Source organism: Cylas formicarius, unplaced genomic scaffold (assembly GCF_029955315.1).
Source record: "Cylas formicarius isolate icCylForm1 unplaced genomic scaffold, icCylForm1.1 PGA_scaffold_2__14_contigs__length_35257938, whole genome shotgun sequence".
In the NCBI taxonomy this organism is placed as follows: domain Eukaryota; kingdom Metazoa; phylum Arthropoda; class Insecta; order Coleoptera; family Brentidae; genus Cylas; species Cylas formicarius.
Window position 1 is genome coordinate 21,147,571 of NW_026844319.1, and position 19,602 is coordinate 21,167,172.

General features: G+C 36.2%; 2 protein-coding genes across 3 annotated transcripts in view; both read right to left on the reverse strand.

The window, feature by feature from the left end:
• The window catches only part of LOC132698824 (ryanodine receptor), a 29,727-nt gene extending 18,736 nt beyond the window's left edge, over positions 1-10,991 (reverse strand). The window contains exons 1-20 of one of the 2 annotated variants that reach the window (XM_060665151.1): positions 10,651-10,991; positions 10,282-10,357; positions 8,971-9,075; positions 8,814-8,912; positions 8,377-8,391; positions 6,879-6,956; positions 6,007-6,125; positions 5,883-5,952; positions 5,629-5,828; positions 5,052-5,576; positions 4,875-4,999; positions 4,626-4,817; positions 4,405-4,574; positions 4,164-4,354; positions 3,813-4,105; positions 3,609-3,750; positions 2,983-3,402; positions 2,528-2,768; positions 2,108-2,470; positions 1,205-1,304 (exon numbers count right to left, since the gene is read on the reverse strand). In XM_060665151.1, coding sequence (XP_060521134.1) covers positions 1,205-1,304; positions 2,108-2,470; positions 2,528-2,768; positions 2,983-3,402; positions 3,609-3,750; positions 3,813-4,105; positions 4,164-4,354; positions 4,405-4,574; positions 4,626-4,817; positions 4,875-4,999; positions 5,052-5,576; positions 5,629-5,828; positions 5,883-5,952; positions 6,007-6,125; positions 6,879-6,956; positions 8,377-8,391; positions 8,814-8,912; positions 8,971-9,075; positions 10,282-10,338 — 3,505 coding nt within the window. In that variant the 5' untranslated portion in view covers positions 10,339-10,357; positions 10,651-10,991. The remainder of the gene's footprint in view (positions 1-1,204; positions 1,305-2,107; positions 2,471-2,527; positions 2,769-2,982; positions 3,403-3,608; positions 3,751-3,812; positions 4,106-4,163; positions 4,355-4,404; positions 4,575-4,625; positions 4,818-4,874; positions 5,000-5,051; positions 5,577-5,628; positions 5,829-5,882; positions 5,953-6,006; positions 6,126-6,878; positions 6,957-8,376; positions 8,392-8,813; positions 8,913-8,970; positions 9,076-10,281; positions 10,358-10,650) is intronic. The other variant, XM_060665152.1, reaches the window with a different exon arrangement.
• Positions 10,992-14,372: 3,381 nt separating this feature from the next.
• Positions 14,373-19,307, reverse strand: LOC132698375 (uncharacterized). Its single transcript, XM_060664392.1, has 4 exons — positions 18,979-19,307; positions 15,315-15,463; positions 15,144-15,258; positions 14,373-14,942 (listed from the first exon to the last, which is right to left on the reverse strand). The coding sequence occupies exons 1-4, from the start codon at positions 19,259-19,261 to the stop codon at positions 14,464-14,466; spliced, it is 1,026 nt and encodes a 341-aa protein (XP_060520375.1). The 5' UTR covers positions 19,262-19,307; the 3' UTR covers positions 14,373-14,463.
• Positions 19,308-19,602: the final 295 nt, after the last annotated feature.

The following is a 19,602-nucleotide window of genomic DNA, read 5'->3' on the forward strand; positions in this document are numbered from 1 at the left end:
CGCTCGTGTCAAATAAATTCGTGAGTCAAATGCCGTTTACCGCACTTGTTGCATAATATGCTAATTCCAGTTACATTTTGGTATTAGACAACAGAATTGTCTCAGAAATTCCATTAAAATATTTGAAACCGGAGTTATTTTGGGTAAAACCGGAAGTGACAGAAGAATTTTGAAAATTGTAAAAACTAAATACTCTAGAAATTACAGTTTGTCCGATAAATCAAAGCATTTAATTATACTTCTTTTTCTAATTTTTGCCGATAAAGAAGGGAGGGGCGAAACTTGCCTAGGAAGAGAATGTATAGTATGTCCAATGGTAATTCGCTGTTTACCTGGAGAGATTGGGCGTTATTGGGTTATTTTTCTAATTAATTTTTTAATTCATTTCATAGATCTTTTCAAAACTTTTAAGGTTCAAAGGTGAAAATTATTTGGCGTATATTCTTCCTTAAAATTAGAATTAAACCAGTTGCTAAAATATCTATCTGAATTAAAGGGTCTAAGTGAATTAGCATACTTCCAATATTTTCAAAAATTATTGTGTGTCAACAAAGTTTGTAAATTCCCAACGGCCTGTCATTTAGACCACACTTCAGTACAACAAGGAATGAGGTTTTGGGGTTTAGTAATGTTTTCGACATGATTAGATTAGTATCTCAAAATCTCTAATATAAAAGTAACCCAATATTTGGACTGGCCAACAGCGAATTTGGAATTGAATTGAAATATTTGTGGAAAATTTAAATTAGCAACAAGCTGTTATTTTGTTTATTTTTTAAAACATTTTTTTAAAGGTAATACTAAAGGTATGAGTCGATGAAAAGCAGTGAGGAATAAGTTTTTTTGTTTTTTAAGTAATTCACAGTTACTTTGATCCTTTATAACGCTGAGAGCACAACTTCTCATTCTCCCGTCTCGGTTCCAAGAACTCGTTCGTACGAAGAGTATCGAGCGAGATCAAAGAAGCTGAAATACATCTTCAATTTTTATTGCGGCCGTTAGGAACTACTTGACCACGAAATTACCCCACTTCACTTTTCACCGTATAGACAAAAAAAATATTTGAGCGATATTTAGTTACTGATTTTCCTCCACACTAAACCAAACCAAAACTAAAGCTAACACAAGCTGAGCGCAGAATCGGTACTACAAGAGAAGCTAGTTAGTTAGCGGCATTCGGCGCAAGCGGGCGAAGCTTGCTTACTTATCGTATGATCGATTAGATCAAGGAATACGCCAACTACGTCTCCGACTTGCCACTGCTTCCCGAACGATTCGGCTGAGTTACTATATACTTTTTCCTCCTAAGAAATACACAATTATTCACATGGAATACTAGGCTTTAGGTTCGGAGGTGAGAAAATCCGCGTTTGGGTTAGTTTTCCTGTTTTATCCGGACGTACAGACATGCTCAGGGACGACACAGCGTTTGAACTTACTAATGGTAGAGTCTATTATATCAATGAAACACCCAATTACATCCCCGGCGTGATAGCGGGACAGGCCAAAGAGTTCGCATACTCCCCCATGCCATTTTCTTAACTAGACGTCCAGAAATAAAGCATTAATTCGACCAGGTACTCATTGAATATACAAGGTGTCTGCGCTACCCGACGACAAGAGCAAAAAAAGTCGTAGTACGTCTTAGCAAGCATAGAAAATCTTTTGGGTTTGCTGTTTCCAGATCCCATGATATTCAAAGTAACTATTGTATCGTATGGTACTTGTAGTCTAGTTCTAGTTCTAGTTTCATTTATAGTTAAGAATAAGCGGTAGTAAAATTGCCATTTTATTATGTATTTGATCGTCCTAAAGGAAGAAACTATTTTAATATATTAGTGGTGTAGGTTTAGTGCGAAAGTTTTAAAAGTTTTATTTTCAGTCAGTACCTTAATATTTAGTTATCAGTTACGAAAAGAGTCAGAAATATGATCGTTTCAATTTCGATATTTGATTTGTAGCTGGCAGATATTCATTCCTGCTGTTTCCTAACAAAGAAAACAGTTCGTTGATAAAGTCTAGGTCTAAAATATTAGGACCGTCATTTATGTTTCTTGTATCTATGTACCTTGAGTTCGTCCCTATCAAACTATTCTTTGATACTTACGTTATACCCGTCAAAGGCCCAAGTGTTTTCATCGGACCCCAACATGGATCCGGGCGCGCAATCGGCCTTGGCCCAACCAACCCTCATTGGCCCGGCAGTAAGAATCTCAAATTCGAAATACCATTTTCCGGAACCGACTGCGTAGTTTTTCTCCGCCCTGTACGTCCTAAAATCCTGATGACGCGCCCTACTCGCTTCCGCTAACAAGGTTTCCTGTTGTTCCCCCGTAGGGGGATCGATGATGTAGCCATAAACGAGCAGAGTTCGTACAGTTTCTGATGCAGTGTCTCGATTCGCCTTTTTAATAGCGTCGTCTACTTTCAGGTACGGCACTAGGTGGGGGCTTCTCAACATTTCGGCATCCTGCACAGGAAAAAATGAAGAAACTGATGGGAAAAATGCAAAAGTAGCTAGGCGTACCTCATTCAAGCCGTAAGTCCACGCTTGCTGAATACGTTCCTTCGCCCACAAATTGTGGGTGTTCTCAGCCAGTTGGTCCACCAGTTCTTCCAGTTTTGGTGTCAGAGTGATAGCGCTCAAATCCAGCGGAGCTGGTTTGTAGCCGTTGGCTTGCATGAACGGCTCGTTCGGCAGTCTTATCGTTTTTATTCGGGATGGGGGCTTGTCCATTGTAATATAATAACCCAGAGCTATGATTGTTCTAAAAGTTAAGAATTGATAGTTAGGGTACAACACATGATTGGGTGAACTTGGAACTGAAGATGATACTATAGTAGAAGTAAAATGATAGAAGCTTGTTCGTGCTGGGAAAGTGAATTCATTAAAAAAAATGTTGAGTGGTTGAAAATCTTTTAGACATATGCCGTATATAAATTTAATTTTCCTATAATTGTCTAAGCCCTATTTTTTATTACTTTAAAGTTTGCACTGCTAGTTGAGCGTCGTATTTCTTCTCTGCTGCTGGCAGTTTATCGTAGGGTACCAGACAAGGATGGACGTGCCTCATGTCGTCTCGATACTCGCCCCATTGCCACCCGGCTTCGATTTTATTCATGGCCCACATTTCGTGGATGTTTTCCGCCAATTTGTCGCGAATGGATTCGATATAGCTGGGCAGCGTCACCATCGAAGTATCGACCGGATTGGGTACGAAAGCGGTATCGTCTTCGATAAACAAAGGTCCAGCGATAACGTTCTTGTTCATGTTACCAAAATAAAAGCAGGGATCTAAGTTCAGCACTTGTTGTGGCAACAAACTCTCCACTAGGGGGGAGAAGTCTTCGGGCGGGGCGAATTTCAGTTTGCCGTGGTCGCCTCCCAACAAAAATCGACAGCTAAAAGAAATAAAGTTCTTATGAGCAATGTAATGCAGTTAAATGCGCAAATAATTTGAAAGTGATACATGTAGTATTGTAAAGCAGGAGGACATTGGCTAAGATTCAGGACAATTCAAAACTTCCCAAAAAAATGGGGCTTAGAACGCGCACTGCTATACTACTCAGCTATATGTTAGCGCGGTTTTAAAAATAACAGACTTTACCTTAGTTTAGAGGAACAACTAATCACGGGGAAGAACATTCCATCTAAATTGAAGTTTCGGAAAGTGCCCCGTATCGGTATTCCATTGAATGTGAAGAATATCTGAGGAATTGTCAGATCCAATGCGCAGCCAATGACGTCATCTAGAAATAACCATTAACGATTATTAGTACCGAATCACATGGTGAAATATTTTCGAACTTACTCTTCCTGATGTAAGGTTCCACTGTTCCACCGACTACTTCAGTGGCTCTGCCCCCAGTCCACAGATAAGCACCATCGAATCCAAACGAGTACAAGTCGTCTCCTACCCCGTTCCCACCCCACTTCTCGCCTCCTCCGGGATAAGGTACGTAACCCTTAGAATTGGCCCACCCTATTCTCAAATGAGGCATCATGTGGGTGGTCTGTTCGAGATGATCGACGGTAACTTCGAAATACCATTTCTGGTAAATGGCGCTGCCATCAACCCTTCCGACGAAGATGTTGGGCCTGACGCTGCAAATTCAAGACAACTTCGATACACTCGAATGGACTTTGCCATTTAGTAAAATACCTTGCCACATGGTCGACCAATTGAGTTTGTAGCAAGAGATTTTTGCCAGGCAACAAAAAGTCGCAAATGTTATTTTGGGAGCTTCGTACCGCGACGCCGTTGCCCACGCATAGCGAGCATAGTACGTCCAACACTTTGGGATCTCTACCGTGTTTTTCGAGAAGAGAAATGATTACTTTAATGTGTTCGTCCTGAAACCTGATCGTGAGTATATACGAGTCAACAAAATCGAACGTCTTACCCTCATCATGTTTAGCGCTTCTGGGGAATCTATAAGAACACAGTGGAGCACGTCCAACATGCCCGTACCTTCGCTGGACGCCTGAGAACCCAGCCGAGAAAACAGCCAATTTAACCGATTAGAATTTGCAAACTGGGCACAATTTGTGTGGTTTCCTTTGATAATCGCAGCTGAAAAATGTTCTTGAATAGAAAAGAACTAATTTTTTTATCTATAGCTACCAAGGAGCTGGTAGAGGTACGCCGATATCATCTCCCAACTCTGATCGCCAGCCAAGGCCGCCAAGAAACCTTGAGACGTGATAACGTTGATTTTGTCTATGGCTTCGAGGATCAAGTTGAGGATGCCCTCTTCTTGGAATAGATCCTGACGATTCCTCAACGCACGCAGGCGGTTTTGTTTCTCTTCGTGTTCTATAAATCCGCGGAACGAATTATCTCCACTATTGGTAAATAGGTATAGATACCTACCCATATCGTCTTCGGGTTGGGCGAAGTAATTAATCAAATCCTCCAAACACATGACCATCTCGTTTAAACGGACCACCTGGAAAAACATCGAATGACGCCTGTTTACTTGGAGCCCCTCCAATCCACTAAAACACAAATATTAATTTCTTATGAAACCAACTCATTTCACCGCCATACTTTATGAACTGAGTGAACAGCGAGCTACATTTGCGTATCACCCTCGCTGTTCGCGACTCTTCTTCCTGACTCCTGCTGAAGTCTAAACCGTCGTCCATTTTACCCTCCTCGTGGAGCACCGCTTGCTTTTCTTCCACCTTGCCCACCCCTTTCTTCTTGGTCTCGTACGCTTTGTAAGATAACCAAAGGCCCGACTCGGAGTGCTGCACAATCACTGTAGAGTCGCCGTATTTAATGATGGGTGATCCTATCACTTCCAGGTCTTTATCCTCCAGGACTACTTTCTGATCATCTTTTTCGTGGCGAAGACAGAACGCAGTTATAGCGGTGGTCGCTTCCTCTCTGCTGACGAGGTAAAGCTCGTTGTTCTCGTTGACGGCCAGGTATCGACCGGTGGTAATATGTCTTATCCTCATCGGGTGGCTCCAATTTATGAAACCACCTGCCCATTTCGTGCGCGCAAGTTCTAATCTCCATAAGGACCGAGCTTGCGACATTACGCTACCGCCTTCGTAAATTACAATGCTAAAATGTTATCAATTAACGTTTAAGTATAGGGAATGATTAAGAGTAGTACTTGTGCGATTCTTCTGTGCTCCACGTGGAAGGTATGGTGAGGCACTCATCACCGCCGTGGAAAAACCTAAGAACGTCACCTCCAAAAACGAAACCGACATATTTCATGCGTGATATGCCGGTGCCGTAGGGTTGCACGGACCAGTGGGTAACGTGAAAGCTAGCGTTGACTATGGACAATTCATTTTCTTTTGTGGTGTGCTGAAACACGCGCAGGTCGTATCTCCGGGTTGTCAGTTTTAGTTCGAATCTTACCAAGTAACGTTCTGTTGCTACTGACACCAAAATTAGATCGTCTCCTACACGAACTTTCTCACCCTCGGATCTGAAATATATTTCGTTAGTGTTTTCGCTGGTTCTTCGTTAAATGGAGGGTTACCTTTGTTTACTAGCTGGGTGCACCGTCCACCAGCAAGCTTCACCTTGACTATGTTCTTGCAAACCGACATCGAAAGCCAGTTTGTCGTTGCTGGAGCTCGTCGATAAACACGCGAGGTACTAATAAAATAGTTGGAAAACTCAAATGAAATGATATCATTTGCGATAATGATTTTTTTTCTGATTTAGTAGGATATTAGTACCTGTTATGGATCAGCTCAAAATAAATGTAATATATGCCAAAAAAATTGCAACAGCTATTGACTTGCTTTTTGAAGTAGTACCGCTTTATATATATATATATATATATATATATATATATATATATATATATATATATATATATATATATATATATATATCAATTATCAATCAATCAATTATTTTGATATTTTTGAAAAAGACCGAATATACCGGTCGAAACGTTACATAAATTTAATATGAACTAGAAACTTTCTTCTTTTGTTTTACGCAACGCACCATACGGTGTACGGTAAAATTCTTGGTTTTTAGGTAAGATTTAACACAAACAAAACAAAAAACTAGTGTTTACTTAAAACGCAATGATTTTTACTTTGACGTTTTGGCCATGTCAATCGCCTTTCTCAAAAAGTTTTTGGACATAATGCACTGCCAACAAAATAACGATCCTTCAATAACTAAAATTTGTTTCAAAATTAGGATATAAAAATAAATTTTCTTGCCTTGAACGTGAATATCTAGGTGCAAAGATGTTCATATCTAAATCTTTAAACAAATTTTAGTTATAAAAAGATCATTATTTTGTTTTCCCAAGATAATATATTCTTTTATTTACTGACTGTTGCAATTTCCGTGTCACACTGTATGTAACATAGAACTTTAACTACTTACCATATCGCTATTTTGGTGCCTAAGCAGTATAGCATTGCCGTACAGCAAAGTCCTGTGGCCGGAACCCGTTCCCTTCCCCTACAATATCGACTCGACTTTTATTTCATTACACAGTCACTGAATTCCAGTATATGGTATTGATATTAAACTAGATATACTACTGCAGCGAGACTCAGTGTTAGGGATCTACTGCAATGTAAATGTTATAAAAGGCCATAACAAAAGTGTCCATAGTGATAAAACATAGCTCTTTGCCTAAACACCCGGTATAAATTTTTACTGAAAGCAAAGAATGTGTGAAAATAATGCGCTGTTATTGGTATTAATTGATAGGTGACATTCGAGTTGGACTTTTGTTTTAGGCGTGTTGTGATTGAGCGACATTGTTTTGCTACCAAAGGGGATGTGATTAGACTAAATACTTGCTGGGCTTCCTACCGTGCAAATACCGAAGAGTGGATTTAAAACACAGCTTAGTTTTGTTTCAAATTCGGATACATTCACGGCTAACCAAAATAGGAGGAAATAATATTATCATCTTTTGGAGGAAACAGAAAATTATTATAGGCCTACAGGAATATGTCGATGCCATCGAAACATGAAGAAATGTTTCCAAATATAATATATATTTTTTAATTTTTCAAAAAAACTTCCACATGCTATACATTATACTTTTCATAAAACTTCTGGATTCCTCCTGCGTCGGTTTTTGTTGAGTCGAACTAGCTAACGTTTCGCCAATCATCCTGTTGGCTTCTTCAGAGCTTTATTGAAACTGGTCAGTCAAGCTCTGAAGAAGCCAATAGGATGATTGGCGAAACGTTAGATAGTTCGACTCAACAAAAACCGACGCAGGAGGAATCCAGAAGTTTTATACAAAATTTAATAATTATTCTAGCTTTACAAACAGCTGTTAAACCACCGCAATTTTAATATTTCGGATATGACAATTACGACAATTAATGACATAAGTATGTTCGTCGTTTTTAAGATACAATATGTCTCGCTAATTTGTATGTATGTAATTTTTCTTTATTATCTCTCTGTATCCCGAAAACCTCCGACTAGCAGATACTGTTTACAAGAACTATGTGACAGCAAGGTTTCTGAAGTCTTTTTAGCTATTTATTGCTATTCGTAAAAAAGGTATTATATTCTATTTTATTAAAAAAATATAGATCACTCTTTTTCATTTGCAGGCAGTTTTGATTAAGCGCATTCCGAAAGCAAAGCAAGCAAGGGCGGTCTGCACTGGAAATGGCAATATTAATGATTATTATTATTGCATGTATTCGGTGAGCATGAATGAATCTTCCGCGAGAATCGAGAGAAACAATGTAAACTGCCCTAATGGTTATAATAACCGTTTTCGCTTTACTCAGCCAATTACATTCAGAAAAAGTTCTGTCAGATTAACAGAAGGTTAAATATAAGAAGCCTACATTGAAACTGGGTTAGTTTATCTGTGAAAATTTTGGTCCCGAACACGGTTACTTACTAAGTTGTCCGAATCCTGAAAAGCAAAAAATTAGCCACATGAAACAGAGGTCAAGATGAGAGCGATTAAAACAAAACTGTAGGTGAGATAAGTAACGAAAACGCAAAACGGGATGGTATAATTCCAAAATGTCTTCCAGAATTATGACCTTTTATAAGAGAGAATCAAGTATTATCGATTATCTTGAAATATTGTTAAAGTGTTACTCTATCGGACTGCTCTGAGGTCTGGGTCAGATCTAGAACGGTGATTTCGACCTCTCAAACAATTGTTTTTGCTGCCAATTCCTTAATTATTGCTTAATATTAGAGTGACGTCATATATCGGAGAACTCATCCGCTTTCAAAACAAACCTCTTCCTTACTAAACCTGGCGCCGACCTCAGATTACGTCATACCTTTAGGTATATACTTGTCCTAAATGGACAATGTACTCACAGTTTCGTTACCGGCAGCTGTGACTAGTTCTTGCAGGGCACGAACAGAGAGTGCCTGTTCTATAACGAAAACACACTGCGAAAGGTCCGGTGGGATATTCTGAAACAGCAATTTATATTTTTCCAAAGGTCTTTAGGGAGGGAGCTTACGCGAGTACCTTGTCGGCGATATTTTCCAGAAAGCAATGCCTGTTTCCGAACCCTTCAGCAGCGAGACAGACGCGTTCCCCAGTCGCCGTACAAGAAAGACATACCATGTCTTCCTAAAAACGAGAAATATTGGCCCTTTAACCTATGGTGACTTTGAGCATTTACTATGTTCTTTAGTTTCAAGTATCAAGTCTTTTTAAAAGCTTCTTTTACTATTATTTTATCTTAGTCTTATATATTCTAAGGTTGTGTGGGGGTGGGGTGGGGGTGTCTTTGCCTTCCCTTGTACCTGGATTATCAGCCTAATAATTTGACATTGAAGTTTCTTGCATGTTAAGATCTAGTCTATTAGATAGGGTAGGTAAAAGAAAAAAAAAAGATCTATAAATATTCATATTTTTTAATTTATTTTAATATTTTTTTCTGCTTCTTACCTTTTGTTAATGTTCATTCCAATTTTTTTTTTTTAATTATTTTGACGCTTCTAGTGTCTTAGCTTTTCAGTTTTATACCACTAGAGGCGGACATCTCAGTCTTCTGGTTTGACCTTAATCGAAAATTTTCTTTTTTGAAATTTCTTGTATTCAAACATCCAGCCTAGTGGAAAGCTGGTGAGCAAAATACTGATTTTGCTAATTTTAATGGCTCTTTTTTTTATTTATTTTTTATTTTTATTTATATAAATTCCTCCAATCTAACAATTTGAATATTTACATACATAAATACAGTGCTAATGTTAATGTAAGCTTCTCTTAATATTCTTTGGACTATTTTTTATGGTTCTTGTGGGATTAAAATTCACGTTTTTAATAAGAAGTTTTTTTCCTTCTCAATGCTAAAGTTTGAACTTGAACTCAAAAAAGCTTCTTTTCTGAAATTTTTTGTACCTAGGAAAAAATATTGATGTATAAATATTTTATTTACAATAATATTCTTTTGCAAATATATTCTTATTTTATATTTGTAATGGTAATCTTGCTTAGTTTCATAATTTTGTCTGAAAACAATTTATTTGATTTATTGTGTTCGAACGCCATTAAGTTAATTATCTTGAGTTCCCAGAAGAGTGGACAAGAAAGAATATCTAAATCAACATTGGCAACCGGTGCTTCTTTTTTGATTTTCCTCGTACCTAAATTTACTGAGCTGCCAAAACATGTATGCTACTACACTGTCTCAACTACCTAATGCTAAAATGAATTTTTAGATTTCTGAGGGTCGTAACAGGTGGCAACGAAACCTTTGACACCGTGAAATTTATCGAATTACATCAAATTCAAAGTCCGGGGCTCTTCGACGACACTGATCTTTAAACTTACCGTTCGTAGGAATGACACGTCATCCTGTTCGGAACCCCCTTCGGCCTCCGCCACCATCTCGGGGGTTTATCGCAGCCTGGAATTACGAAACCATCGTCAAATCGTGAAAAACTGATGATGATAACCTTCGATTTTGCATTAAACCAAGATGCGACATCGCGCGGCCGAAAAGTCACTAGAGTGCGTTGCGGAACTTTGAAAGTATTGATCTACGCGAAGTTTAGCATCGGTGGGAAAACAAAGATGGACAATTTCTTCGTGAAACTTCCAGCGGATTCGAATTATATGCACCCCAGACGCACGAAATCACATCTTCATGAACGTTGGTGATCGATATGTTGGCATGTGAATTAGGCGTGTGAAAATTACCTTTTAAAAGCGGCTTTTCGCATGAAAAATATGTCCACGCGTGCTGCGGCAGAATTTCAAATGCTGCCGCACGGAGAGTCCTATTTTTGTTGATAGCTAAGTTCGGTATTTTTAGAAATCAGCCGAAATAAAATTAGAAATATAGCGGACGCGGTGGCGTACCTGATTTGCGTTTATTTTTTATTTTTTTGACTCCCGGTTTTTTTTTACGTTACCCACTTAGGTCAACTTTTTTCCGCCATATACTGGATCGTAGACGTCACGTTCGGGCTTGTTTCGCAAAAAATGCGAGAGGAAACTCAAGGAAAAAATGCGATTATTTGAAAGACTGCTAAATTTTCATTTTTTTAAATGGTTTTCTTAAAATTTCTGCCGGTTATGTTCGACGCGCGTCGCAGAGGCGTAGACTAAACGGCAAGAGTCCAAATTCGTAGCTATTTTTATCGAATTAGGTAACCCGATGGTAAAAATACCCAGGACGTATGTGCAGTTTCCTGTAGCGAACTGAATCAAGTTTTGAGGATTCGGTACCTCGGTACCTTCGACAAGTACGAAAAGAAAAAAAAATGGAATAAATGAAGATGGAAAGAGCGCCTTTAGAAAAATCATACACTCGTTTTAGTTAAAAAATAGAAAAAAAGTAATGAAAAAGGATTATTTCATTCCATTCAATGGAAAGCTTTGCAAGAAATGAATTTTCGATATGAAAGTACTCATTTTTAATAGAGAATTAGAGAATTTCAATCAAAACGGACTTAGCAAATGTCGCTCCTGGCCTGCCACTAAAAAAAATCCAAATAAACACTAACGTCTTCTTCAACAAGAAATTGTGATCTTCATTATTAAGATTTTCGCTCATTGTATATTTATTATAACTATTTCTTAACATATGTTTTTGAATTGTTAATAGTAGAATCATATATAATCACTTTTACTATAAAATCATGTAAGAGAGGAAATTTTCATTATATATAAATTAAAATCTTGTAAGTGTAAAATGTATATCGAATATGTATAATAGAAATCTGGCGCATTCGTCATTTAATTAAGTTATGTTTGTCTTTGGTAGGTTGTAAATTAGCTGTAGCTCGTAACACTGACTTAAAATCATACAAATGGGGTTATAGCACGCCATAACACCATTTTTAAAATGAGGGACGTTGAAACCCTCTTGTAAGGGGGGATAAAGAGAGCGTAGGTGCTTCCAAACATGTGCTTGAAAAATAAGAAACACTCATGGGAAACTGATAACATGCTAAAAAACATTGTAGAGTCCTGAGTCCTGAGTCCTTCCTTTCGACTCTAACAACTATGGTTCGTCAGACTACTAGCAGCATGATGATTAAAATTTACAAATGAAATTGTAAATATTAGATTTTTTTAGATGATAAAATTTATTAAAATTTATCCACTTGACCTTAGAAGAATTATCCTATATTTTCTAATAAACAATTTGTAGCAACTCAGCTGTTACAATTTCATTCCTAAACTCTTCTTTCCATTCCATGCAAATTCATATTTAAGAATTCGAGGTGTGTAGGTGTTAAAAACTTTAATAATGCCCGTCATTTCAGATTTATATTTTATTATTCTCTCGCATTTAAAAAACTGGGTATAGCTATAATTTTTAACAGGAAAAGCTTACAACAATTTTTACTAACTTTGCGCACGAACGGAGCAACTGTTTAATCAACGAGTGTCTAAAGCAGTTAATAAACGTGGTTGAGCCTGAAATAACAGGATCAACTGAACAGATAGTCTCACAGGCTTCATTAATTGAGCCTCAGAATAGATCATCTTCAATCATCACAGTGCGTTCATCTGAACCTGAAAATAGAGCAATTGCTAACACTCAATCACCAGTGTCTTCCCAAAATATTGCGATGCAAGCAGTAAGTACCCCGCCTAGATCTTCTCCAATAGAAATCAATCAAGACTTACAAGACCAAGCGTCTCTTCTCATGCAGCTGCTATTTGTACGGTCCACAAATAGACAATCTTTATTCTCGCCTGAAGCATTATGGTCCTTCCCCAAAGCTCCTCCTAGGAAATTAGGAACAAGAAACAAGAAAAACAAAAAAATCTGCGATCTACACAGCTACTTCTGAAAAGGAAGCAGTAAGAAAAGAATACAAAGAACGACAGAAACGGTTGGTTGGTTGGTCTAGAATCATACCCATCACGTCGATCTCGAGAGAGCTGGATACAATGGCAAGGAGGATGTACATTATGGTCTCACGAAGCTTGTACGGATGGGAATATATATTACATATGCAATATCTGCAGTAAATCTGATTAAGATCAAGAAAAACATATTTTTGATGATTTTAGTTTTGAATTTCTGGTTTTTGTCATTACTAGTATTTAGTATTGTTGGTTGGTTTAGTGATAGTGATTAGAACCATAGGAAAATATTTTGTTTATTTCTGAGATGTATCTATGTTTATTTCTAAAAAACTCTAAGCAATGAGTCTGATTTAGTTTAAGGAACAAATGATAATATTTTTAATTTTAAGTTGAGTGAGACTTTTTTATTTTTGATACGTAAAGAAGGTTTAAAGATTATTTTTATAAGAAATATATTAATTTTGTTGAATATTAATAATTCATGTTTAGCTCTAAGAACATTCTCAGACTGAAAATTTGCCTAAAGTCTTGTGATACTATCTAGTAAGAATCTTGGGAAATATCTCTGAAAACATCCGATTGCTCCCAAATCCGTCCGGTAAAATCTCGGAAATGTCCGAAACGAAACTGAAGTGGTAAAGTGACGCTTCCCGCACGCTAGGTCCATGGGTAATTAGGTATTTTACAGACGAGAGTACAAAAACTAATTTGCATATGCACCTTGTCTTAAGTTTGGTTTGAAGGTAAATGACAAGGCTTCCATCTAAAATTGTTTAATCGTAGTTTAAAGCCATAGCACCTGTGTTAAGGGCTATTATGTGGAAATTGTTACAACCGTACCCAGTCTACCCTAAATTCTGTCTTTAAAAAAGCTGTGTCTAGTTTCGAATAGGGAATAGAAAAAGCTATTTTTAATTTTTATTACCGGGGATTGTCATTTAACTAATTTTTTTTTTTGAATCCCAATAATCTTTCAATATTCATTACGCCGCTGGAAATGAGTGAAATTTCAGAAAAAAATATTCATCAATGAGTGGAATCAACTAAAAAACGGCGTAGGTAATTTTTACGGAGATTGCAGATGGCAGTAATAAAAACAATTGTAACTTTTTTGTACCCACTTTTCTCAACCGTTTCACGCAAAAAATATATGCTGTTAATGTTGTAGGGGTGAAAAGGAAGTAAGTTCTTTAAATATATGCAGTTAACGTACAATTATGTTGGCTTCTTCAGTTCAAAAAGTAGAGAAATCTAATATTGTTTTTCATTTGGACACTCTATATAGGCTATTATCAACATTTGGACTAAACTAAGTCTTCAATACTTCTGTAAATTATGCGACACCCCGTACAAACGGATTATTTTGGGATAGTTCTAATAAAAAAATAATAAATAAAAATATAGCTATGATGTCCTGTAGGAAGTTAGAAAATCAAAATTTTATGCAAATCTTGGATTTAAGGATACATCGGAAAATGTGCATTAATAAAAGTCTCTTATTATTATACAAAATAAATAAAAATGGGGTAGCTTCCAAAAGGTTGGAGTAAAAATTAAAACACAATCGGATATCTACAATTCTTTATTGCTAGAAATAAATATAAAAGCGCGTACTTTTGCTTTTTTTGAACTCAACTACAACTACGTACATTTATTGTATCACAATCGTTAACGCATTTCGAAAAATTATTTCCACCGTGGCTTCGCAGTTGTAGTCGTAGGCGCCGTTTTCATTTTGAGCGTTTTAGTTCCATCGGTGGTGCTAGAAACCGATTTCAGTTTCGATCGCATCGGAAGCTGTGTTCCGTCCGTTGTTGACATTCGACCGTTACTTTTGGTAATCCGATTCCTAGTAGCATTGCTGGTAGAGCATTGTTTTGTGTCGATCGAGGGTGCTACTTTGGAGTCCTTTGACTTGGACTTCGGACTTAGTACGCTCTTGAATTCTTTTAAACATTGACTGATTTCCTCGTCTTTTTTGTTTAGGCAATGGTGGTGACCTCTGTGAGTGTTGACAGTGAAGTAAAATTTTCGCGTCATAGTGCAAATCAATAGAGGTTTGCTGGCGCTTCCGCCCTGATAGGTAGCTAAACTAACGACATCTTCTTGGTTGCCGAAATCTTGAATATTTTCGGTGAGCTGAGATACAAAATTTGATGGCTGACCTACAACCATAAAGATACTATTAGTCAGAATAAACGTCTAAATTTGTTCCTTCTGCAGATGAAAGATCATGCTGACCCAACAAGATAGATTATTTTTTAAACATTTAAACGTATTAATATTTTAAGCATTTAGAAAGAGTACTACTGATATTTGACTCGACTTGTTCTAAACATTACATACCGGTTTATGTCTTTACTTACCGTAATTCGATGTTTCGTGGATAATTAAAATGTCAGCTTCCGCCGGTGTGTCATATGCAGATTCGAAAGTGATTTTGGACATTTTCGCATCAGCCGTTATTGAAGAACTCATCATCTATTGTCAGAATCAAATTAGGTAAAACATTGTTAGTGTCGTGGATAATGTATTACCTGAAACATAAATATCTTAGGTTTATCTTTTAGAGCCGGACACGTTAATCTGGTGAAGGAACACCACATCTTTGTCATTTGATGATCACTTAGACGAACTTTGGAACAAACCACGATCAACCCATCTTTTCCGGATGCCTCTTCCTGAACTAAAATTAAAAGTCGTTATTGAACCAGAGTTAGCACGTATACTTTACGTAGGTTACAAATAAATGATTGGTACTAAAGTACAATTTGCGAATATGAAATAGTAAGCAAATAGTATAAGTCTAAGAAAGTCTAAGAAATAAAATTAAAAGACGTTTGGTCAGTTTTGGTTATTTAAAAATATAAAATTTATTGAAATCTTAGTTAATAAGAGGACATACATAGGTTCAAAAAAGATTTAGTTTTTTTTTTATTTACTGGTTTATTTGGCCCTGCATCACAGGTAATTTGTCCAGCTTACAAATATTAGTAAATATAATTCAAAATTACTAAAAGATGCCTTCGTAAAGAAACGGCCTGGACTATTCCATCATCCTCCAGGTTGATTAACATATTCATACAGTGGGAAAACTTATAAGTAATTAGTCATCCGATGCCATCTGGCCTAGATATGGTCTGTTCATAGATATAAGAAAGTGACCAATTGCTTCTGAATGGGATTATCCAAGGGTGGTCATTAACATACAATGCAACAAGATTATTATCTAAAGTTTGGGAATTTAAATTCAGGTAAAATTGTTTCCGGTAACAGAAAATACTTTTATACCTACCTGTGTTTAATATTCTTTGGTTTGGTATACTACTTAGTTTAAGCTTATTAGTAATCATTCTTATTTCGTATGTAATACAGCATGTGTTGAATCGTGTGCGAATTATCCAAAATATGTGCGAGTCTAGTGTATCTCAGGAGATGCTCCTGCCCAAATGTAGAAAACACTATTCTATTGAGACTAAGGAAGTTATAAACAATGTTTATTTGACTCTCATTGAACGTGATGCCAGCAAGCAAGCATCTTTAGAAGAAACGGCCATATTGACGAAAATTCCAACATCAACTGTATGGAAAATTGTGAATAATCCATTTCAGCGAGGAAAAAAAGAAGCAATGCTGCCAAGATATAATACGGCGTAAAATTTACCAGTTATACGAGGAACAAAGCTATAACACAAACAACACAACAATAACTATTTGGCATGCTGGCTCTAAAGATGGTTAGATTCCAAATGGACTTTCTCTGTCTGCGAAAAATATTAAAGATTCTTCTCTGGATTACCATGAAGATACCACCGCTGATTTATTATAAAAGTTGCTTTAAAAACAAACTAGTTCCAAACATTCCTCTTGATAGCGTCATTGTAATGGACAATGCAAGTTATCAAGTAGACAGTTGACTAAAACCCTTTCCTCATGTGACACAAAAGCAACAATCTAAAGCTACATGTATAATAACGACATTTATTTTCACGAAGATTATACCAAAAAGCAATTAATTGAGATTCTGCAAAGCTTGAACCTACAAAAGAAATACGTCTTCTAAATAAGGCTTCTTTCTACCTTACCACTGTATATTTAATCCCATTGAACATGTTTTTCCCCGTGTTAACTCCAATGTCCTCAAACTTAGAGAAACCGAAGTTTTTTAACATCTCTGCACAAAGTTGGGCAAATTCTGTTAAACATATAGAAAAAGCAGAACAATCGTGTATCCATATGGCAAATAATATAGAACAAATAATAATTAAAACAGGCGATGATAGCGATCGTGATACTGATATATTATGTTAATAAATTTAAGTAATTTAAGTAGGTAATAAAAATAATGTATAATTTTATTTTAGGTTTAAACATAAATACATACATAAATAAATAAATATTGTTTTAACATCTTTCCTAGCAAAACCCCAAATAATTAAATTCTTAGCAAAGTACGGACCTGTTCGGCCATATTTCATTCTTACAGCTTGCCCGGGTCTTTCCTTAATTCGTATCAATTAGTCACTTTCTTATATCTATGAACATACTTTACCACCGTGAATATAAGACATCAGGAAACCGAGAAATATATCATACAAATCGATAGACATCCACACAAAACAAGCACTAATTCATTAAATTATAGGCACTACACCTCTAACAATGCAATTAAAGATGTACTGAAGAAAATTTTCTAAAACAACAAAATTTTTCCATTGATTTTTAACTTTTTTGGAACCGTTTCTTTGCATCCAAGATTTAGGTTAAGTTGTCAATAAAGAAATGCAGTTGAATTTTATTACTTTTCAGAGCAATACTTGCCGTGGCATTTACAGAAGAACAGAGTTAAACATTTTATTCCAAACGTTTTGAGATATTTTTCTGGAATGATATGTCATTACAATTACACCTGTATATTAGGGATAAAAACGGTAAGAGTAAAATGTTGTGTTTAGCCATCTTGAAGTGAGGGATTTTTTTTTGTTTTAGAATTTATACTAAAAAGAACGAATATATTTTACTGTATTTTCTGGATAGAACAAACAAAAAACTACGAGATTTTCGCGAAATTGCAATAGCAGTTTACTGATAAGATAAAGCCCAACTTACGAAGCCGATATTTAAGCGATAAGTTTGAAATACATTGTTCGGTTATTCCCAGACCTTTTCGTCACTTAGATATAGAAGTATTGCATGCATGCATATCAGATGTTATTAGAAATCCCATAAATAAAAGGGCATTTTATTTCGAGACAATTTATAATAAACGCATCACAAAAAAATTCAAATTCAGGATTACTGATTATTATTAGATGATTCAAAAATTCAATAATTCTGGTTTACTTAAATCGGCAATAAACACACAGAAAACATAAAACGCAAGCGGTTGCGGAAGAAAATTTAATCATCAATGATTCACCACCGACTAAGGTATGAATAATTCCTACGAACTGTGAAAACCATCCACCACGTTTTACCACTGCCGCCACCAAATTTTAGGCCTTCGATCATTTGTACAGACCAATTTTCATAAATCAATTCGCACTAATCTGAAGGATTGACGTGCTCATTGATGTGTTGGTAAAATTACCAAACTGTTCAAACCTGTTTATGATTTGAGGTTGGAACGAATCTACTAGCTTAAAAACATGTTTTTTTCAGAAAAACAAAAAATACTAATAAATAATTTTTTTTAACCACTGTGTATAGGTAGTTTTTGTGTGGCTTATCGCTTAGATATCGCCTTGTACATTACGCTCCGTTTCATCTTATCTCTAACGAGCATACAACAGTAGACATTGTGGCTGCAGTATAAAAAAACCGGGTGAAATTTTGCCAATCATATCATGCTGTATCTGCCTACAAATTCTGAGCTTACGGCACTTACGCAATTTCAGAAAAGCGCTATCCATTTTTTTTAAATAACTTAGCAAGTAGAAAGAAAAAGGAAATCTTCTACTCTCTCACTGAATATTTTACTAGCAATGTCGTCCAAATCGATATGTATTAAACTTGCAAATTTGTGATATAAAATTGCTGTTCAAATAAAATATGTTTATGACCTTTTACGTTCATGTATACTTTATTTATGCATATGCAATTTCAATTATGGACTAATGAATAAAAATATTTAGGTTACTATCTTTTTTTTACTTTGATAATAGGCACGGAGTTTCTGCTTGCATGGAAAAAAATACTTACTTTTTTTAATATTCTCCTGCCAAACATTTTCATCCGTAAGTTTCGTTATATCGTGGTGTACGTTGATTTTGTTCTGGATGTCGAACCCAAGTCCCTCCAACGTTTTCCGAAAATTCACTGCATCTTCATCTTTCGGACTAAAGAACATGTGCACCAAGATATTAGCGTTGGTTTCTCGCTCGTATTCATCAGGGATAAGTTCAGTGGAAGGTTTCACCTCGATCTCCTCATCATCCGCGTAAGAAGTGCGCCTGGAATTCGCAGCTACTGTAGGATTAGGCATGTCTGCCCTTAAAGAAATGTTCGATCGACTGTGCAGTTAGAAACAAATGCAGCAAACGGCAAATTGAAGTATATAAAATCAGATTAGGACGAATATGACTAAAACACGATAAGATAAATTTGAAGATCGATGTACATTTCGCTATATCTAAAAAATACTATTAGTTGCATGCAAACAAAGGAACCGTGTTATTAACCAATATTTTTTTCAAGATAAAGTTGTTTTACTGCTTATACAAGGTTATTCAAGCTACACGGTTTTAAAAAAGTCCCACTTTCGTCATATGTGGGTCTCTATTATCTTTACGTCATAAATTTAGTTTAATATTATACAGGCTTTCC